The 23,379-nt window shown below is 39.0% G+C and overlaps 1 protein-coding gene across 3 annotated transcripts in view; it reads left to right on the top strand.

Annotated features, from left to right (window-relative positions):
• The window catches only part of LOC105481998 (elongator acetyltransferase complex subunit 3), a 105,144-nt gene that overhangs the window by 30,205 nt on the left and 51,560 nt on the right, over nt 1-23,379 (top strand). For all 3 annotated transcript variants that reach the window (XM_011741834.3, XM_011741833.2, XM_071068463.1), the window contains 3 exons: nt 5,697-5,858; nt 8,438-8,564; nt 13,863-14,056. In XM_011741834.3, coding sequence (XP_011740136.2) covers nt 5,697-5,858; nt 8,438-8,564; nt 13,863-14,056 — 483 coding nt within the window. The remainder of the gene's footprint in view (nt 1-5,696; nt 5,859-8,437; nt 8,565-13,862; nt 14,057-23,379) is intronic.

Genomic DNA, 23,379 nt, shown 5'->3' with positions numbered 1-23,379 from the left:
CATGTGCTTACTGTTTGCCCTGTGTATTATCCTTTGCCATCCATTTGCTTTCCACCCGTATGTTTCTTTATCTTGAAAATGCATTTCTTTAGACAGAAGTCTACAGTAATTGGGTCTTTTTTTTTTTTAATCCATTTTGCTCATGTCTGCCTTTTAATTGGAGTGTTTAGTCTGTTAACATTTGTTGTAATTATTGATACATCAATTTAAGCTGATGGTTTGATTCGTATCTACCAGTTTAATCATCTCCTCACTTTGGTTTTCAGTAGCCAAGAATAATAGTTGTAATGAATACTATTGTGGTCTAATTCTTTATAATGTATTTTTTCTATATCCTTTAATAGGGAATGTCTTCTTAAGAGAAAGGAAGAAGACTCCTTATATCTAGTACAATGCCTTAAGCATAGAATTCTGGTACTTAGTAAATGCTAAGTGAATGCAGTGGAAAGAACTTTCCATTAAGAATCAGGAGACATAGCCTCCAGACTTATTTATATTATTATTTTGCATTATTATCTAGTTTAATTCACTATTTTGTGTGTGTGATTTAGTTTCCTCATCTATAAAAATGAGGAGGTGTAGGACTGTATTATCTCTAAAATTATATCTGTCATCTATGATTTGAAGCTTTCTAATGGAATGAGAATTTTTATCTAAAAGATATGTTCACAAGTTATTCTTCATTTAGCAACCACTTTCTGACAATCATTTTCTATGTTTTTATGTATATAACCCTTAAATTTCAATGTGGATATAATATTAAAAGAATATAATATCTGTGATTCTTTTTTTCTTTTCTATTAATAATGTGTTGCTGCTCGTTCTTTAGCTAGACGAGGGGACTACAAAATGATAGTTTTTGTCAGCCATGAACAGAATCAAACCTCAAACAAAATGTTATAGGTTGTTTTTATATATCTTAAGCCCTGCCAGCTAATATGATAGGGCACAACGGTCTTTGATTAATCTGTAAGCTACAGTGCCACCAGGTTGGTTTTTCATAGGTAGTACTCATTTTTAAATCAAAATTCTTTTCTTTGTTACTTCATTTTGTGTTGGGCAGTGGTTAATTTATAGAACCTCATGACAAAACCACCAATATCGAGGAAGCAGACTTGACTACCATCTCAAAAAAGATTGGGCGGAATAGTTATTTTTAAATCCTCAAGCACATCAAACAACTCATTTAAGTCTAAAGTATCACTAACAGAGCATTGGGCAGAACTTCAAATTTTATTGAGATATTTTCAAGATACGGTGATAGTTAAGAAGAGGAATTTGTTCATGGTGCTGCTGCCAAGGAGTTACACCAATAACTCGAGGTGTTATCAACAATTCAAACAAATCCGGCTGTTCAAAGAAGTGGGTATACTCCACTGACTTGTTTTGGGACCATAGATGGAGAAGAGATTATATGTTGTGACTAATGAAAATGAATATTTCATCTCTGTACCATTTTTTACTGTGCAGTCTGGTTTGAGCAGGTTGACTATGAGGTTGCAGGATGTCCACAGAGGGAATGTTCTGTAAGCCTTTCAGGAACTTGAGCCTTGAGTTCTTGTGAGAGTTTAAGCAAGACTAGATTCAGGCACATCCAGTTGCAGTAAGGACAGAGGTTTTGAAAGAGGAGCTGCCACGAATTATTCGTAATGAGAGGTGCCCTGTCTGATAACACAGCTTCTTGGAGTGAAACAAAAGATAGTTTCCAGAAGATAATGAAGAGACTTTAAAATCAGTGTGCTATCTTCCTTCCATCAGTGTCCGCCTGGTTGGGCCCTTAGTGCAAGGAGATGGCGATGATAGATAGTGCTTTTGTCAAAAGGTCGCTTTCTTCTTTCCAGAAATAGAAATATGCTTCCCAAGAAACAATCTAAATCTATTTATATTTCTGCCACTTCTAGCTTTTTGTTCTGTAGTCGTTTCTCTCTTTCTTTTTTTTTTTCTGTAAGTCTTATCCCCCCAGCTAGATCCTTAAGCATGTCTGGGACAAGAACTATTATAGTTTTACTTTCTGAAGAATACCTGGCCTGCTGCTAGGCACCTTCTAAGGTTAACTTTTTGCAAGAGGAAAGATGAACTGTAGATGTATCTGGAGGCTGCTGTTGGAGTGAAGAGAGACCTCCTGTGTTCCCAGTTATGCCTAATTCATTTATTCCTTCCTCAAATTTGTAATTTTTTTTAATTGACGGAGAATTTTTAGTGTTGAAGCCTTTTAGCCTCTAGACGTGTTTGAGACTGCCAGCTTTCAGAGGCTTCCTGTCCAGATGGAGAGACAGACATATCCACACATAACAAGGCAGACTACTTGTAGTGTGGGCAGAGTGCTTTGAGAATGGGAGCACTGAGATCTCACTGGGGGCGGAGGGGTTCTGGGAAGATGTCATCGGGGGAGAAATGTATTAGAGCTCTGTTTTGAAGGCTGGTAGCTTTTGGTTTTTGTTTGCTTTTAAATTCCTGGGTTATTGTCCCATTTCTCTTCACCCCTGCTCCACAATTTTTAAAAATTCTGTCAGCATAAGGTTTTGGCTTAAGCTATGCTTCACAGAGAACATTAGCATCTTTTATCGCTGGTGCCATTCCTATGGCATACAGAAAAGCGTAGGATTCAACATAGCCCCATATTGTTGGGCTGTACAGGCTTAAAATGAATCTGTAATACCACAAAAAGAGCAGTAGAATTGGAATCAGAGGATCCCTTTTGAGTCTTGGCTTTGTCTCTCAAGAAGTTGACAGAGTTGCTGCATGCGGAAGAACTTGTAGCCCCCAAGAGTATGGGAGTTGGACTGGGTACTGAAGGAGAGCCATGCTTTTGGATGGCTGTCTAAATGGCACATACTGTTGGATAGCTACCTTGGTGATACAGGGGGATCACATTAATAGCAGGCCATAAAATATCAGCTTAGATTGGTTGAAAGCCTGTATGTGCATATTTGCATATTAAAGAATAGTTATGTTGATATGTTTACATCTCTGTTAAATGAATAATTAGATTTAGTGAGATGTAGGATTAGATATAGTATTTTCCAAAAATTTTCATGAGAATACAGTAAGCCTATGGGAAAAATTCATTGTTTTGTCATTCAAATTTGATACAAATTTCTGTTTAATTGCTTTTCGGATGAAACTATAATTCTGGAAAGAGGAAATGTAGTGAAAGCCTTTTTATAAATATAAAATATTGACTTTTTAAAACCTGAGTTGTTTTTTTCTTCCTCTATTTCTGTTACTGCAAAAGGTAATGACATTTCCTGCCTGAGGAAAGACATTTTTGAAATGGAGTTAAATTATTATTTGAGAATAAGGTTTCCTTCTATGGCCTGTACTATATTCTGATGACTTATAAAGAGACCTTGTATAGCAGTGTCCTCTATATGTCCTTGGTGGGGCCTTTGACATTCTGTGCAATAGGAAGACTAGCTAATAAATTTTCTCTTTCCTCTACACAGATTCCCATTTGTGTAATTGCCTGCCCTCTAGTTTTTCCCAGTGATGTAAGCTACTATTATGCCACTACGCTTGCTAACTTAATGGTATCACTGTTAAGAAATAACTGCAAGTTTTTAAAAAATACCAATTGGAATGCCTCATTCTAGGATATTCTCATTTACCTTTAAAAACGTAGTCATTTAGAACTTTTTGCTTTCTGGTTTTTTTTTTCTTTTTCCAACCTTTGTATTGTGTGCCTTTTTCATAGTATATGAATATTTATTTTTATTTGAAAAATGTTTTCCCTCAAACCCAATACTTGATGCTAGAGAAAGGTACGTTACGTCTCTTCTGTGGCATCACGTACTCCTGTTACTGCGTGCCTTAGTACCCACCTGTTTAAGAGGCACAGGACCTGATGATTCTGTTGTTTCAGAGAAGCCAAATTAGTTTGAATCCTGTCTTAGGCAAGATTTGATAAGGTCTGAGCCTTTTTTCTGTCTCATATTTCATCTTTTAGTGACTTTGAACTACTCGTTTACCTTTAGTCCTGTTGCCTCTGGTAATCCTACCTAAAACCTCGCGGAATACAGAAATAAACAATGCAAAAGAGTTCAGATGTCCAGAATGAAAGACTTGAGAATTTGTTCTCTAGATTGGTGATTCTTAGCTTTCTTAGTTATTATTACCAATAAATAAGCCCGTTTTTATTGACAATTAAGAATGAAACAGTGAACCTCACAGAATTAGTTACAAAAATTACAGAAATGTTATGATTTTTACTTTTCAATAAAGAGCAATGAACTTCTTCAGAAAGAGGGAAAATAAATGGCAATTTTTTTTAAGGCTTCTCTCATCCTCCCCCCAAAATTGAGAACATTGTAGAAGGGTGCATTAAGAAAAATGGTTGGGTTCTAAGAATTGAGAGATGTTGGCCGGGCGCAGTGGCTCATGCCCATAATCCCAGCACTTTGGGGGGGCTGAGGCAGGCGGATCACTTGAGGTCAGGAGTTCGAGACCAGCCTGGCCAACATAGTGAAACCCCGTGTCTACTAAAAATACAAAAAAATTAGCGGAGTGTGGTGGCACATGCCTGTAATCCTAGTTACTTGGGAGGCTGAAGTACGAGAAATGCTTGAACCCAGGAGGTGGAGGTTGCAGTGAGCCAAGATCGTGCCACTGTACTCCAGCCTGGGCAACACAGTGAAACTCCGAATCAAAAAAAAAAAAAAAAAAAAAAAAAAAAATTGAGAGATGTTGAAAAGCAGAGAAGTCTGGGGTCCATGCTGAGTTGTCTAAACAGTGTGGTAACTGGAATACAGAGCAAGGACTTTGAAGTCAGGTGGACCCAACTTCGGATCCTGACTCCAATTTTATTAGCTCTGTGTCCTTGAACGTGCTGTTTACTCCCTTTCAACTTCAGTTTCACCACTTGTGAAATGGAGATAATAGGACACACTTCATAGAGCTGGTGGGAGGATTCAGTACTAGAGTGTGTGGCACAGAGCTTGGCCCACAAAAGACTGTAAATGTGAGCTCCTATCCCCTCACTTCACTAGCCCTGCTAGCAAGAGACTTACTTCTCTGCCTCTTTGGCCAGCATTAAGGCCACTAACTCAAACAGCATGAATCTAAAGTGGTGCTTGCTACTCTGATACGTGATTTTAGTAAAAGACAAAAGTGATTGGTAATTTTGTAAATCATTGCTAAGATTAATAGACTCGTTGAAAAGACTTTTGTGTATATAGAAGACATTTCATCTAAAATATTCCTGTAATCATTACATATACCCTCCCCCCTTTTTTTCTTTCATTTAAAATGACTCAAAAATATAGAGTGGGAAATAAATAATGCAGATGGTTTTCACTTATGTGAAAAATGGTTGCTAGGAATTGAAAAATAGGTTTTCACAGTTAAAATCACTGCTTTCAAGGAGATTATGGTTGCAGCTTACTGCAGGAGAATAATAATGATAATGATGATAATAACATTACTATGCTAGCTCAGTCACATCAATCCTATGAGGTGTAGATAGTATATTATCCTCATTTTGCAGATAAAGGAACCGAAGCACAAAGAGGTTAATAGCATCCTCATGTGCATAGTTAGGAAGTAGCAGAGCCAGGATTTGAACTTAGACAGCCTGGTTCCAGAGCCTACACTCTTTACCACTATCTCATGCTAGGAGGACAGAGAGAAGGCAGTTTTTTTGAGAGGGAGTAATGTCTTGAAACCTGCAACAGGTTAATTATTTTAGATTTGCTCTACAGGTATTCTGAGAGAAGCCTCACAAAGTGTATTGGAATTACTATAGAGACCAGACCAGATTACTGCATGAAGCGGCATTTAAGTGACATGTTGACCTATGGCTGCACAAGGCTGGAGATTGGGGTGCAGAGCGTTTATGAAGATGTGGCTAGAGACACCAACAGGTAAGATGGTGGCAGGTGATCTTGCACAAGCCTTCCTCCAGCTTCACCAGTTTTCTCTACATTCATACCCAGCCTTTCTTCATTCTGACCAGTCTTAGGGAAAGAAGTATGGGTATTCCTCCTTTTCGAAGTTCTTTCGTCTGTCTATCCTCTTACTTCCATCTCCTCCTTCCCTCATTTTCAGTTTTTCTCTAGTGACTCTTTTCCAGCAGCCTGTAAACATGCTCATCTCTCTCCCTCTTCTTGTCCTACACAGCCTTGTCCATACAGAAAGCAGGGGAGAGGACTCAGGGTTAGTAGTTTAAAGCAGGAGAGAAGGCCAAGAACAAAGAAAAGAGTGAGTAATGTTGAAGAGATTCATTTCTGTGGAGCAGATACCAACTAGCAAAAAGTATGGTGATGCCATGGTTGTAAACTTTGAGAAATTCGGGAATGCAAGGAAAGAAGGAAATAAGAGTTGTTAGAGCTTTATTATGCTCCCTCTAGAAATATGTCTTTTAGTTGAAAAGAAAATGCCCGTGAAAGGTTAACTGTATAAGGAACTTCACAGTTAATTGCTAAATTAGTGGAGTAGGGGAGACAATTGAGAGTTTATTAGGCAGCTGAGATGATTGACTAAGAATTGTAACGGTGGGCTTCGGAGGAAGGATGTGTTGAGTTGGATGTTAAAGGCCCCTTTATTCTGTAGGGTTTCGGTAGATGTGATTGGTGTTGTGCCAGGAGAAGGAAGCAGAGGGGAACTAGGGAGACAAGCACTGATCAGCGTCTTAGAAACAACCAAGAGGAATGCCAGGCCGAGGAGGATGGAATTTTCCCTTAAGGAATAGAGATCTGTTGAATATTTTTTAGCATGGGGAAGAATCTCATGGATATCATGTTTAAGAAAGAGTAACTGAATAGGATGCTTTTATGTGGGAAAAGGCTTCAACCAGGGAAACTATGGAGTGGTGTAGCCTTCAAGGGCTGTGCTAGAGAGACACCTGGGCAGATGGAGGGGAAGGTGAAGCTTTCTGAAGAATACGACATCTGAGTTGAGACTTCATGGAAGAGTCTGAGTTGGTCAGGTGCAGAAGAGGAAGATAGAGGCAGAAGGAACATATGAACAAACTCCTGGAGATGGGAGTGTGTGGCACATTTGGGGAATTTGGAGTGGCTTAGTTTGGTTAGAATGTGAGATAGGAGAATGATAAGAGATAAGGCTGAAAAGCAAACAGAGGGCCTGGTTATTAGGGGCCTGAAGAGTCAGCCCAGGGAGGCTGGACATTAATCCAGCGGAGCAAGCCACCAGCAGGCTTAAAGCTACAATGTGATGGAGCATATCTGTGGCTTAGAAAGATGCCTTAGTTACAGTGAAAGGGGCAGGTCAGAGAAGAGCAAGTTGGAAGGGAGATCGGGTACGAGGCTGTTACAGAAATTAAGCAGGAAATACCGATGTCCTGGAAAGAAGTGAGTGGTGGTGCTGGTGACTGATTGGAAGTGAGGATAAGAGAGAATGGGAAGTCAAGGAGGCTTGGAGAGAACATGTGTTTCATTTGGCTACACTAAGTTTCAGGTACCTGTAGAATAGCCAAGTGAAGGTTTGCTTTAGAGCAGGACTAGGCAATAGACAATTCAGCAGTGATCAAAATGTTCTGTGCTTGCAACCAAGTTTTCCATTTTAATTCTTCTAAATATAAATTTTAATAACCACATGTGCCTAGTGGCTGTCATTTTAAATAGTGCTGCTTTAAAGTATTGGTTATTTGGGTTTGGAATTCAGGAGACAGGCCTGGCCTTGTCCTAGGAATTGGGAAGTCATTAGCAAAAAGAGATTAGAAATTGAAGTCATGGAAATGGATGGGAGCATTCTGAGAGAGTGAGATGGAGTCTGTGGTTTTTAGGATCCTTCTGCCGTGAATGGGAACACCTTGGTGGCAGAAGGATTGCCACAAGGCTTCAGTCTAGTTGCCCAAAACTATTATTAGGACTTGTTTCCTGCTGGATGTGGCTCTAGAATGCTAAATTAAGATGATTTATCCACGTGACCCCAAATGACTCTGCCTTCTCACTAAGTCATTCTCTCTTTCTACTGTTTTTTTAAGGCTCCTCCAAACCCACCAGTGAAATCTATTTTGTATTATAGGTTTCAGTCTTCCTCTCTGTCTACAAATAATTTCACAAGATCTTTAAAGGAAAGAACATAGCAGCTTGCTGCTTCTGCATGGTTTTGAGCTTTTAATTTTTAATACAGATACTTACATTCATAAGCTTATTTTGACGGGTGATGCTAAACCAAATAATTTTAATACACATTAACTTTTGCTACCCCAATGCTTTACTTTCAAGACTTTGAGTAGATGCGTAAGGGAATTTCTGAGAAATATCTCAGAAATAAAGTTATTTACTTCCAGGCCTCCTGAGAGGTGGGGATGTAAAAAATAACTTTCTGAGGTGTCTTTTCCCCCAGCCATATGATTTTGGTTATGGAATTTCTGTTACCTGTCTCAGAGATTGTTTTCCCCCTGTTCCTTGTGTTAACTTTGTCACCCATTTACACAAATAGGTAGTGATTTTCACAGGTAGTGATTTTCTTTCCTTAGGGGCCACACTGTGAAGGCAGTGTGTGAGTCATTTCACCTGGCCAAAGATTCCGGTTTCAAAGTGGTGGCCCATATGATGCCTGACCTGCCAAATGTGGGACTAGAAAGAGACATTGAACAGTTCACAGTAAGTGTGGCTTCAGCCAGGCGCATTCAGAATGCCTCTGCATGTTTCTTATCCCATCTGCTCTTGTTGCCTGTTTACTGATGTTTTCCATTGTTAAAGAAATGCATCCTTATTATAGAATACTGGAAACACAGTAGGGTAAGGGACATCACCCACAGCCCCATCAGACAAAACTCTTAACATTTTAATGGGTTCTTTCCAAGATTTTTCTATGCTTAGGCTTTTTTGAGGGTGAGGTTGTCTCTGCAAATATAACACAGACATACAAATATGTATGACATAGGAAATTATTGTAAAAGTTTTTTCACTTAACATTATAACAAATGTTTATCCATGTTATAGCATGGTCTCTGTTAACATGTTAACATATTTAAATGGCTTTTTAATTTAATATGCTATATCTTGCTTAACCCCTTGCAAGTTTTTCAGAATAAGGTATTACTGGTTTTTTAATATTATTTTAAAAACACTGCAGGTAAATTAGTTTATGTGTATAATTTTTTGTCATATTTAGGTTTATCTGTTTATGATAAATTCCATGGAGTAGAATTATCAGGTAAAGGTAGAAACATTTTAAGACTCTCACTCTATTAATAAGTTGCTTTGCAGAGAGTTATAACAATTTACACTCATTTCAGCAGAGTTTTTCTTCACAAATAATTCTCTCCTGTTTATTTTCTATGTATGCTTATACATGCACACATACATATGTACATATATTTTACTCTTTGCTAGTCTGATCGAGAAAAGTGCCATTTTAACTTGCATTTTGAAATTGTGATAATACATTTTTCAAGTTTGTATTTACTAATTACATTTCTTTCAATTTTTGGAGTTGTGTGTTTTTATCCTCTGACTCGTTACTCTATTGGGATAAGAATATTTTTAATAATAGTTTATGTGAACTTTTTAGGTAAGGAGATTATGGACTCATTGTTTTTTATATTTGTTTTAAATATTTTACTTAACCTATTATTAACCTTTTAGTTGTGCTTCCATTAAGTTGATCTTTTTTTTTTGTTTTTTCTTCAAATGCTTCTAAGCTTAGAACTGCCTTTCTGTTCTTTGAATTTTCACTCTAGGTTGTTTTATTGTTGTTATTTTAACCCTCACAGTTTCTTGATCCATGTTAACTTTGTTGTGGGAAATGAGATTGGTCAGGCCTTTAGTTTTTCTTCAGATTCTCAGATAGGGCAAGTGTGTTTTAGGGATATCCTTTTATTGAAGGCGATGACAATATTTGTCAAGTTATTTCATCTATAAAAGTACTTTTAATTTGCTCTGTTTAGAAAAATGCAGTTCACCATGTCTTATTTGTGAAGTTAATAATTCTTTCCTCTCAAGAAGTTTACTTTTATTATTTTTTAAGTTGGTGAACTGCACCTGAGGACCTGTTTATGAGATAACATTAATTCACAGATATCCCTCTTCGTAATTCCCCCACACTGGCTGTGTAATAGATTGTGAGTCTGGTATCCTCCCCTCAGTAACTAATAGCCAGGTGCTCAGACTCCAGGCCAAAAAGGCACCTGAAACACATATTATTATTATTATTATTATTATTATTATTATACTTTTAAGTTCTATGGTACATGTGCACAACATGCAGGTTTGTTACATATGTATACATGTGCCATGTTGGTGTGCTGCACCCGTCAACTTGTCATTTACATTAGGTATTTCTCCTAATGCTATCCCTCTGCCTGCCCCCCATCCCATGACAGGCCCCAGGGTATGATGTTCCCTGCCCTATGTCCAAGTGTGAAACACACTTTTCTTTAGCACAGCTCCTAGGTGGACCAGTAGGATAGCCAGAACTCATAAAGTGTAAGTGCTCCTGAAAAATATAGTATGTTTCGTACTGTAGCAAGCCATAGCAAACAGCTGAGTCTTGCTATGTATTTTCCTTGGTGTCTTCAACATAAGGAATAGTTCAGTAATAATATTGCAAGGACTACCCTTCCTGTAAACATTTATTTGCTTGTTTGTAATCTTTGCAGGGAAACACACAGGGAATATGAGTGGATCATATTTCTTTTCTAACTGCGTCCTAGTAAAGAGTAACAGAAGGGAGCTAAAATGAAAAATATGAGTTCTTTCTAGAGAAGAATTCTCTACAAATTAAATTGTTTTAAAATAAATAATTTTTAGAAATTGATAAGAGACAAATAGCTCAGTAGGAAAATGGGCAAAAAACTTGAACAAGCATTTCACAAAAGAGAATATTCAAATAGCCAATAGACCTGTCAAAAAGTTCTCAAAGTAATTAATCTTCAAAGAAGTGAAATTTAAAACTACAATTGGTTTCTCAGTTTTCTATAGCACCTTGGTCTTGTATTGTGGCTGTAATTTATCTTATCTCTGAAGAAATTTATTACAGATATTTTTTATACATTTTATTTTTCTTTATGCAATGCCTCTGTTTCCTTTTTTCCTTTTTGTTTTGGTTGGCCCCTTAATGTCCTAGGCTTTCCCCAAGTTTATGATGATCTTCAGTCAATTTCTTATGCCCCCCCCCCCCCTTTTTTTTTTTTGAGACGGAGTCTCGCACTGTCGCCTGGCTGGAGTACAATGGCGCAATATCAGCTCACTGCAGCCTCTGCCTCCCGGATTCAAGCAATTCTCCTGTCTCAGCCTCCTAAGTAGCTGGGATTACAGGTGACTGCCATCACACCTGGCTAATTTTTTGTATTTTTAGTAGAGACGTGGTTTCACCATGTTGACCAGGCTGGTCTCGAACTCCTGACCTCATTATCCACCCGCCTCAGCCTCCCAAAGTGCCGGGATTACAGGCATGAGCTACTGCGCCTGGCCTAAAGCAATTTCTTACGCTTTTAAGAGTAGGGGATTGAAAAACTGGATGGCAAGGCCTGTGTGCCTAGCTTGCAGGCATGCTTCACTGAAGAACGTTCTTTTAGCAATAAGCTCTCCTTTCTTTAGGTTATTCCTAAATGTCAGTATGGTGAACTCTTATGTAGAGCCATTTGATTCATCCAGAGATGAACTCTCCAACTTCCTGCTTTGGGCTGGGTGGCCTGGGTATATCTCAGGAAGTTGGTTGCTGACATCCAGAGAGTGGGGCGGAGAGTCCACCAGTCTATGTGCTGGCTTTTCCCTGTTTTCAGCCTTGGTCTTCATCTAGACTTTCCTTTGTACTTGGAATCTCAGAGCCCGGAGGCTTTCCAGTTTCTCCAGGGACTAAACGTTCTCATCTCCCTGTTCAGGAAAGGCTAAGGGTTAACAGATAATTCCCTCTATGTACACACTTGATCCAGTACCCCTGTTTTTATTTCCATGTCTCTCCTCTGTCCTGCCCAGTTCTTGGTACCTCTGATCCGTGAGCCTTTCTGAGACTCGGCAGTGCAATTGAACAGGGCTTTCGTTTCTGTCTCCTTTTGCTGTTTTCTTTACTTGCAAAGTCATTCACAAGCCTTCCTAGTTTCTGTCTTTGAAGAATTTGTTGCCATCTTGGGTCTCATCCTTGCCTCCTTTCTAGTCCTCTTTGTTATTCTGGGTTTATACTTTTTAAAAAATTCTTTCCTGTTCCTTTTCTTTTTTTTTCTTTTGAGACGGAGTCTCGCTCTGTCACCCAGGCTGGAGTGCAGTGGCGAGATCTTGGCTCACTGCAACCTCCGCCTCCTGTGTTCAAGCGATTCTTGTGCCTCAGCCTCCTGAATAGCTGGGATTATAGGCACGCACCACCACATCCAGCTAATTTTTGTATTTTTGGTAGAGACGGGGTTTCACCATGTTGGCCAGGCTGGTCTCGAACTCCTGACCTCAGGTGATTCGCCTGCCCCAGCCTCCCAAAGTGCTGGGATTACAGGTGTGAGCCACCGCGCCTGGCCCCTGTTACTTTAGTGTGGTTTTGGAGGGAAAGAAAAGAAACACTTGTTTTAATTCTCTAGTGTAACCAAAAATTGAGAACCAATCAATTTTCATTCTTTCCAAAGGAATGTATTAGTCCATATGTCTCCGAAACTTATTATACAAGCACCGGAAGTACCTTTCTAAATCCCATGTTCAAATGTGGATTCAGACTGGGTGGACAATGGCTTCCATATGTGCTCTTTGTGGAAAGGCTGCAGAATATTTATTAAAGACCCGATGATTCTTTAAAATACAAATATTATAGGAAAATCACACAATTACAGAAGAAGATCTCTGAAACTGAATAGTACATAAAGAATACAGCATTTAAGAACATGATAGATGTCAATGAGAGATGGAAAGGTCTATCGTTACATTTCTTTGTAAAGCAAGTTTAACAATGAAGAGCTTTGTAAGAATGATGTGGCAAAGATAAAAAGGATTTTTTCCAGTTTACAAGATAGAGCTCTGCCAGCTGAGTAGATACTCCTGCCAAGGTGGGAGTGAGAGGGGACTGTGTTGAGTCCACTTTCATTTCTCCAAAATATATTATGCAAAACAAGATTAGAACAAATTATCATTGCCAAGTCATGGAAAGGAGAATGCCTGGTGTCTCATTGCTACATCCCAAAATAAAGAAAGAAAGCAGCCAGCTGGGGTGATACAATATAAGAAATGAATGTGGCAAAAGTAGATGAGTTAGATGTATTGCTCAGTGTCCGGATAACAAATGGACGACGTGTAGGCCAGGATAGGAATGGTGCCAGTTGGCTTAGGGACAAAGTAGTCATATTCAGGGATCAGCAAACTTTTCCTCTAAAGGACCCTATAGTAAACATTTTAAATTTTGTAAGCCAGATGATCTCTGTCACAACTTTTGAAATGTTTAAACAATTAAGTATATTCCATTATTAAAGGAAGATATACTCTAGAAGTGAAGGCAGACATTGAATAGATTGTCATGTGGTGATAAGAAAGAGGTAATACTGGGTTCAATGGGATTTTTTTTTTTTTTTGAGTGGGACAGCTAGTATTTGAAGGTCAGAAGGGCCTCTCTGAAGAAGTGGTGTTCAAACTGAGACCTGAAGATTCGCTAGATAAAGAAAAATTGATGAATTTTCCAGGCAAAGGAAATTGCCTTTGCAGGGCTGGAAAGGCAAGATGGTGAGGGGTGGCATGAGATGAGATTGTGCAGGAGACAGGCTGGAATGGTGAGGGCCTGGTGCAGTCCAGCACACACTTGCTTTGCCCCAGTGAGGCTACAGAAACAAGGAGTTTCTGTTCTGTCTTATGCCCTACCTGGTCAGAAGCAAAGGCTGCCCCAGGGCCTACAGGGTGTGCCAGAGAAGCTGTCCAAGGGTTGAGATTTCACCCTGGGTGATCTCTGCATAACTAATGGAGAAGTCATTTTCTGTTCTCTATTCACAGGAGTTTTTTGAGAACCCTGCTTTTCGTCCCGATGGTCTGAAACTCTATCCTACCCTGGTGATTCGTGGGACCGGGCTTTATGAGCTTTGGAAATCAGGAAGATATAAGAGTTACTCTCCTAGTGACCTGGTCGAATTGGTGGCTCGGATCCTAGCCCTCGTGCCTCCATGGACTCGAGTGTACCGAGTGCAGAGGTAGTGTGTTATCTTTTATTCCTAAAATAGTTGGTGACTAGTCTGTTCACCATTTCTCATGGAAATAGTCTGATTTCATATTAAGGGTTTTGGATTTTTTAATGGAAATAAGGTAACTGGAATGCTATCTGTAAATAGAGAGGGATGGAAATCATAGCATGTCTAAGCCACTTTGCCAATATCATATTTATTTATCTACCCATTCATTCATGAGCCTGGAGATGGAGCCATGACGGTCAGTCGGCATGGTGCTTGCTTCCCAGCAGCTTATGGTCTAGTTCAGTGTTTCCTCTTCCAGGTCTGCTTCTGTCTAGATGCAGTAATGGGTGTGAGCATAAGAAGTGTGGCCATGTGTGCAATCTGTGTTCTAGAGCCTCTGAAAGAAAAAGAGTAGCAACGATCACTCTTTACAGATATTAATGTAAATATAGAGGAAAAGTGACGTATTTCTGATGGCATGAAGAAAATAAAATAATCTGAACTGCCTTCTTCCTAGGAAAGAGAAAGTAAGATCTCATTTACAATCAGGAACCTTATTTGCCTATTTATACATACATACATACGTACATACTAGAAACATAACATAACTTCACAGAAAAATTTTAGAAGCCGTAAAATTTTCTGTGTACCTACAATCCTAACAAAGCCGATTCCCACACACACGTTCTCACCACCCTGCCAAAAGCTACCCAGGCTCCAGTATTACAAATGCAAGGCCAGAAGGAGACTGCAAATGCATTACAGTCAGCTGCTAGAGCAGGACTCCACTGAGCACAGAAACTGTGTGACTGATCATGTAAAGCAGTGAACACTGGAAACAAGCAGAATTAACTACTTAAGGAAAATTATCAAGGATATAAAGTAACAGACTTACTTGCAGGTCAAAGGACATTTACATGATACTTCTGCTGCATACTCATTTCTCACAGTTTTAAAATCATTGTCCAAACTCCGGGATCTAAATTGCCTATATGATCTTTATTTTTAAAAATACACCTAAGAATACTAAGGAGATTTTAATAGAAAAATCAACTGTTGAAATTGCTTGCGTGGCCCTTCCCCTTGTTGTTCAACCCTTCTGAAGCAATTGAATCCAAAAGACATTAGGTGGCGCAGAGCAGTGTAGGTGTCCACGTACAGGAGGCAGGGAGCCACAGCGGTCCAGAGCAGGGTGAGAAGGTCACTCATTCACATGCAGGAGGCAGAGGCGTGGTGCAGGCTGTTGAAGTCAGAATGTGACGAAAAGGGCGTTCATTCCCACCAAGGGCAGATCTGGTACAGGATGTCAGAGCTGTACATCCTCTAGGGGTGGGTTGGGGGTATATGCAGAAGAGGAGACAGCAAGAAAAGGCCAGTTACTTGGGAGTTAATCTGTTTGGCAGATATATTCATGATAATGGGTGCTAGGTTTTTTTGTTATCTTAGAAGTCAATTACAAATGTTGAAAAAGGAGAAAATTACTGTGAGCATTGTGGTGTTTTGGAATAGAAGATATTGGTGTGAACTCATAGTTTCCAACGTTTAGGTAGTTGTAGAAATAAGTGTAAATGTAATGAATAACAACACAGTCAGCCCTCCATATCCTCAGATTCTGCATTCTTCATATTCAACCAACTGCAGATGGAAAATACTCAGAAAAAACAGTGAGTGGTTGTTGCATCTGTACTGAACATGTACAGATTTTTTTTCTGGTCATTACTCCCTAAACAATACAGTATAACAACTAGTTATAGTACTTACAGTGTATTAGATATCAGTAAGTAATCTAGAGGCCAGGCGCGATGGCTCACACCTGCAATGACAGCATTTTGGGAGGCCAAGGTGGGTGGATTACCTGAGGTCAAGAGTTCGAGACCAGCCTGGCCAAGATGGTGAAACCCTGTCTCTACTAAAAATACCAAAATTAGCTGGGCGTGGTGGCAGGTGCCTGTAATCCCAGCTACTCGGGAGGCTGAGGCAGGAGAATCACTTGAACTCGGGAGGCGGAGGTTGCAATGAGCAGAGATCATGCCATTGCACTCCAACCTGGCTGACAAGAGTGAAACTCCATCTCAAAAAAAAAGTAATCTAGAAGTGATTTAAAGTATACAGGAGGATGTGCATAGGTTATATGCAAATACTACACCATTTTATATGAGGGACTTGAGCATCCATGGGTTTTGGTATCTTTGGGAGTCCTGGAACCAATCTCCTTTGGATACTGAGGGACAACTGTAAATATAGAGTGTGTGTGTGTGTGTGTGTGTGTGTGTGTTTGTGTTTATAGCAGTGAGTGCACCTAGTTTCGAGTGAGCACAGCTGATTTCCAGATCTTGGTCTCTAAATGCTCTCCATTACTAAAAGGAGCATCTTGTGCCAAAAAGTAAGGAAATGTTCAAAGAAGAAAGGGGAAGCTGGCTTAAAGGGCTCCCATTGGCCAAATCTGGGACAATTTGAGCATCAAAATAAATATTGATACTAACAGATTGTAACTAGCTGAATAAAATAGGAATCCACAAGTTTATACCAATATACATAATTAATAAATTGTGTGATTCAGAAACATAATATTTGCAGTCAGTCTTCATCATTCTCAGATTCCTTATTTGCAAATTTTCCTACTCACTAAAATTCATTTGTGACTCAACTCCAATACTGGCATTTTCACAGTCATTCTTGGGCATGCTTAGCAGTGAAAAATTTGAGTTGCCCAGCATATCACCAGCTGAGGTCAAACAGGTGGCGCTCTGCCTTCTCATTTCAGCGCTCACACTGAGAGCCAGTGTCCTTTTTGCAGTCTGTTTCATGCCATGTTTTTCAAAGTTTTATGCAGTTTGTTGAGGATTTGCTGTTTAGTGTGGCCCCCAAGCATAGTACTGAAGTGCTGGCTATTGCTCCTGAGTGCAGGAAGGCCGTGACGTGCCTTCTGGTGAGAATACATGTTATGTAAGCTTTGTTCAGGCATGAGTGATGTGCTGTTGGCCATGAGTTCAGTGTTCATGAATCAACAGTATATGTAAGTTGTGTTTAAACAGAAACACACATACAACAAGGTTATGTATTAATGAGTCGACAAAAATATTGTGACCAGGACCTCACAGGAACCTAACCTGGTATTTTCCCTAGGAGCAATTGCTCAGTGTTCAATTGCAAAGTGTGTTGGTGACACTTTGTAGAATGTAACTACTTACTGCCTGCTAACAGAACTAGAACCGACTACCGACTGTACATAGTTTGAGAATATCTGCCCCACCATACGTAACAATTACAGAGTGAAAGAAAATAACCTAATAGTGGGAAAACCTGGCAGCTGATCAAAGTGAACATTATCAGTAATAGGACAAATCTCAGTTCTGGGCCGCCTGATAGAGGGTATGAGAACATAGCATCACTTCTCTGTTACTCAGCCAGAACTTCACGATCTGAATCCAATAGTCAGGAAACCTTAGACAAAACAAAATTGAGGAACATTCTAAAACATAACTGGCCCATAATCTTCAAAAGTATCAGGATCAAGAAAAGAGTTCCAACCTGAAGGAGACTATGCAGACATGACAATTAAATACAAGGTTCTGAACTGGGTCCTTTGACTGTAAAGGACTTTATTGGGACACTGGTGAAACTCACATGGGGTCTAGGATTAGACACTGGTGAAGTATCCATGTTAACTTCCTCATTTTGATGGTTCTTTTGTAGTTGTATAAGAGAATATCCTTGTAGGAAATATTTAAAGTATTCTCAGGGCGTTGGGACATCTTATTTGCAAATTAACTTTCAAATAGTTCAGGAAAATAATTATTTGTACTGCACTTGGGACTTTTTGTGTAACTTTGTGATTGTTTCAGAATCCAAATTAATACAATAGACAACAAAGATGCAGTAAATAGCATTCACAGAGACAAAAGAAAAAGATGATTTGCATGTGTTATAACTGACTCAAGCAACCAGAGAGCAGTAAAGCTGCGGCTTCTCAGCCGCAGAGCATGGCAACAGATAGCACAAAATAGTTAGCAATTTCACATCCAGAAATACCAAAAGTAACAAGGCATGGATCTCACAGGCAATCAGATGAAGAATTTGCATTTTCTCCCTTCATTTTCAGCTTAAATTTCTTTCTGCTGTAACCAGTGAGTCAAAAGCAGCGGAGACATTGCTATACCATTAAAAGCTTAATTTTATAGACTTTTAAATACCACTATGGGACATTATCCTGGCCTACCAACAACTGAGAAAATAAAGACTTGAAGAAAACGAGGGCAGCAGATATAGTCTCTATAGGAAAAATGTAAAGGAGTGATGACAGGAAGAGTGGAGAACACTTACATGATACAACCAAAAGGTCATATGATAAGAAAGCCATGACATTATTAATAAGCAACATATAAGGCCTGTTAAGGAAACCTGGCTGTTCTCAGTTCTTCTGATACGACCCCGTTACACTTCTCCTAGGAAGAATTGGCCCATAGGAGAGTCCACAAGCTCTGATTTCAGGAGGCCCAACTGTCACATATATTCCTCTATCAATACATCACTTACGGAGCTTATGAGTGAGGAGTGGCACAGGTGGATGTAGGCTTACAATTTCGAAGTGACACTCTTACTTCACATAGGTGGGTGGATTAAAATGTAATGGAATAATGTAAAACAAGAGGCAGTAGTGCAATCTCTTTCAAAATGTGGAATTAGTAATGTCCTCAATGAGTCTGAGGGCAGTTTATTGTTTGAAGATTGTGGTGACTCAGCTCCTAACATAGTAATGCCATTGGTGAAGAGAGTCATCCAGAGTCTAGCTGTGATGTCAGGTTTTTATGCTTTAGGACTGATAATGTAGTTAACTGTGAATATGATCGTTTGCTAGATTTTTTTTTAGCACAAAGACTAATATCTTCATAGTATTTTCCATTTTGTTTTATTCTTATTTGTTATGTAGTTTTGGTGCTTTTGATATGTAACTATGATACTTGTTGTTAAACATGTTTCTGTTAGAATTCATTTTTTTTTTTAAATGCAGCTTACTGTGGACTGAGGTTCAATAAAGCATCTACTTTTTTGTAAGCATGGGGAGAATTCCTTGAGATGCATTATGTTACTTTATGTTTTGCATTGAGTGTTTACTAAACTATTACTGTGACTGCCTGCATAAGACCTCATTCATATTTATTATATTTTGCTACTTCCTTTTTACCCATTTTTATCTCCACATTTTCTTTGTATATACCACACTGAAAAATGATTCAGATTTATTTTGTATTGGAACTTGCTTTTTATTCTCAACAGCCACTGAAACTACTGAAATTTTAGACTAGGCTTATGCAGTGCTGAGGTAGCATATGAGATTTCACGTTCTAGTCAATGTATTACATCTTGTGTTTCTGCTGTGTACCACCACTCCATGATCTCATACACTTCCCTTTTGATCATGTGATTTTATACTCCCCCCCCACCAACGGTCTGTAGAATATTACTAATTATCCAGATCTTATGTTTCTTCCTGATTTCTAGCCATAAAATATTCTATTTACATGAGCAAAATAATGTTTTCTCTGTAGAACTAAACCACTTTCAATATATATATTAATAACAAGTTAACATTATTTTTCCAGAAATTTCCTTACAAAGTTGGAGTGCATCTTTACATACCAGTATATTTTATACACTGGCAAATTTGCCATTGGCACTTTCATGTTGCATTTCTTAAGGATTTAGAATAATCTTCATGGTTATAAACTTAATGGCAGAATAGTACTCTGCAATTTTAATTTGTATTTTTCAGTAAACTGTTCGCCTTGTTAGACGTTTAGATTGCTTCCAGGTTTCTTTGATTTCTTCTTCCTTTTTTAAATGTAATTATCCTGGCCTCCACTACAGCTAAAATTCACGTACATAGAATTTTCTACTGCTGGTGAAGTAATCTCTTAGAGTAGTATAATCTGGGTGAAGGATTTCCCGTGGTAAAGGATCTAAGCATTTTTTTCATTATTATTATACTTCCTAAATCCTTTCTGGAACAAGGGGAAAATAAATAAATGTTACAGCTTTTGCTGTGAATATTGATATGGCTTTCCAAAGGGATTATACCAGTTTAGAGTAAACATTTACTGGTTTTATCACAACCTCTACAGAATTGGGTGCTTTGTAGTATTTTTATTTTATTTAATTAAGGGTATTAATTTGCATTTTCCTAGTTTCCCTTGTAACTGGTTATTATTTGTGTTTCTTCTTACATCAGTTGTCTGTTTATATTTAATTTGCCAGTCATGAAATTTGGATTATAAATATTGTCTTTTTATTGAGAAAGCTCAAAAAAGTTCATAAATGTTGCCTCATTTTGAATTCTTTCCTCTCACCCAGACGAATGGGAGACTGGGAAACCAAGAGGCCACATTTATGTTCGTATAGGACACTTAGCACATAACAACAGTCTAATAGCTGTGTTCTAGTAAAACAGCTTCATATATTTATTCGAAAACCTTTAATTCAGCCAGCACAGTGGCTCACGTGTATAATCCCAGCACTTTGGGAGGCCATGGCAGGTAGATTGCTTGAACCTAGGAGTTCAAGACCAGCCTGGGAAACATGGTGAAACCCCCATCTCTACCAAAAAATAAAAACACTTTAAAAATTAGCCAGGCAAAGTGGCACATGCCTATAGTCCCAGCTGCTCAGGAGTCTGAGGTGGGAGAATCACTTGAGCCTGGGAGGTCGTGGCTGCAGTAAGATGTAATTGCTCCATTGTGCTCCAGCCTAGGCAACAGAGTAAGACCCTGTCTCCAAAAAAAAAAAAAAAAAAAAAAAACCTGAAATTCCATTTCAAAGTGTTTTAAATTTTATATTCAGATTTAACTAGAATTTGCTATGTCTGGACTTTTAGAAAGAAACTTGTATCAGGCTGGGCGCAGTGGCTCACGCCTGTCTTCCCAGCACTCTGGGAGGCTGAGGCGGGCAGATCATCTGAAGTCAGGAGTTCAAGACCAGCCTGGCCAACATGGCAAAACCCTGTCTCTACTAAAAATACAAAAAAATTAGCCGAGCGTGGTGGCGGGCACCTATAATCCCAGCTACTTGGGAGGCTGAGGCAGGAGAATTGCCTGAACCTGGGAGGTGGAAGTTGCAGTGAGCTGAGATGATGCCACTGCACTCAGCCTGAGTGACAGAGCGAGACTCCATCTCAAAAAAGAAAAGAAAAAAATAAAAAAGAAACCTGTATCAAAAGCTAGATAGTAAAATTTTGATATAAAAGTGCTCAGAAAAATGTTAATTGCTAACTTAAACATTATAGCCAAATGTGTATGAGAAGGCTAAGTGTTTATACAGCATCAAGTGGCTGAGAAACTTTCTGATTTTGGAAGAGAGATTCATGGGGATTTTACTCAGCAGTGTTTTTTGTCTAGCTTCAGCCTTAAAGTTTTAGAGCAATTCTGAGACTGTAGAAAATTGGTGTTAGTCTAAGACTGCAGTTAAGCACCCTGACTCAACGTGTTTAATTTGGTATTAGTGATGTCTTGCTAGGAAGAAACCATTGGCAAAGGAGAAAAGTCTCCCAGGATATTTAGTTCAGATGATTTTTAATAATTATAGATTATTTATTTTTGTTTTAAACCATAGTAAAGGAAAATCATTTGTGTCTTTCTGTTCTGTGCCTTTAGAAAATATGCCTAGCCTCTATGGAGGTTCACCTAGTGGCAGCTTCCACCAATTACAGGCAACACACTGTTGACTGGTGAAGCTGAACTTACAAGGTTTATGTGGAGAAGGAACTTTTTTTTTTTCTGAGATGGAGTCTAACCCTTGTCACCCAGGCTGGAGTGCAGTGGCGCAATCTCAGCTCACTGCAACCTCCGCCTCACAGGTTCAAGCGATCCTCCTGCCTCAGCCTCTTGAGTAGCTGGGATTACAGGCTCCCATCACCGTGCCCGGCTAATTTTTGTACTTTTAGTAGACACAGGGTTTCGCCATGTTGGCCAGGCTGGTTTCGAACTCCTGACCTCAGGTGATCCGCCTGCCTCGGCCTCCCAAAATGCTGGGATTACAGGTGTGAGCCACCATGCCCAGCCGAGAAGGAACTCTTTTTAGGCAGGTATCAGAAGGGAGAATGGTGGAAAGGAAGATAATTTAAGTGAGAACACAATGTTTCACACTTTTAAAATTGTACTGTATTTTACTGATACATTACTTGATGTTTTTAATTGGTTATTTTCCCCACCCCTCCCTACCCATTACCTTTTTAAAAAAAAAACTATTTATACTTTTTAGTTTTATGACAGTTGAGTCAGTAACATCTTCCAGGGGGTTTTTATGAAGCAGCATCCTAATAGAAGATTCTGTTCTAGCCCTGAAGGGTGCAGTCAATGATTAAATGTAAAATTCTCTCCAGACACATGATGAAGCCACATTAAACTGTTGCTGCCCTCAGGCTATTTGACAGCTGTCTGTTGATGTGATATTTAAATCATGATGAAACAGTAGAATAGGAATACCAATTCACAAGCCAAACATGTTTCTGAAATATGAGCAACTGCAGACAAAAAAAGGCCTAGACATCACTTGAAAGGTTTTTGATGAGCAAATTGCAAGTATCAGCACCTCTAATCTTGAAATCTTACCTGTTGAAATAGAACAGTGAATATTCTTGTATGTAATCAGTCTTCAGGCCAAGAAAGTGGAACTCGATTGAATCAAATTGGAGAAACCTAAAAATAATTTTAACTCCTACCTAGATGAATGTAGCAAGCTCTGATGGTCAGTAATCTCATCTAGGTTTTCAACTCCTAGAAGACTGTAACAATGCCTGCTTATATAGTCCAGATTGCTAACTGCAGTACTCTGTCCATTGAACATGCTCAGCATACATAGAATTATCTCTTTTCATTTTCAGTGAAAAAGACTTTGTCACTGAAACTGGCAATTACCACATTTCTGTTCCTTAATGAGGAAGAACTTACATCTGGTATACTCCCGGCACGATACTACCGAAGACCATTGAATCCATGTTGCATTCCTGTAGTGGCAGACGTAAATTTAAGGACATTTGTGAATTGTTAGCATCAGCATAAATGCTTGTGTTACCAGGTCCTCACTGACGTGTGCTCTCTGGTAATCAGGGCCAGCTTCAAGGATATGTGACCCATGCAGTCTCATAGGGTCTTGCACTTGGCTTAATGCTCTGCTCTCACCATCTTGAAATTATTAATAATTTTTTTCACAAGGACTCTCGTGTTCTCATTTTGCACCGGGCCCCACAGATTGTGTAGCAGCCTCCTGGGTCTTTTTTTTTTTTTTTTTTTTTTTTTTTTGAGATGGAGTCTTGCTCTGTCACCCAGGCTGGAGTGCAGTGGCCGGATCTC

This window comes from Macaca nemestrina, chromosome 8 (assembly GCF_043159975.1).
Source record: "Macaca nemestrina isolate mMacNem1 chromosome 8, mMacNem.hap1, whole genome shotgun sequence".
In the NCBI taxonomy this organism is placed as follows: Eukaryota; Metazoa; Chordata; class Mammalia; order Primates; family Cercopithecidae; genus Macaca; species Macaca nemestrina.
This window is presented reverse-complemented; position numbering and strand designations above follow the sequence as displayed.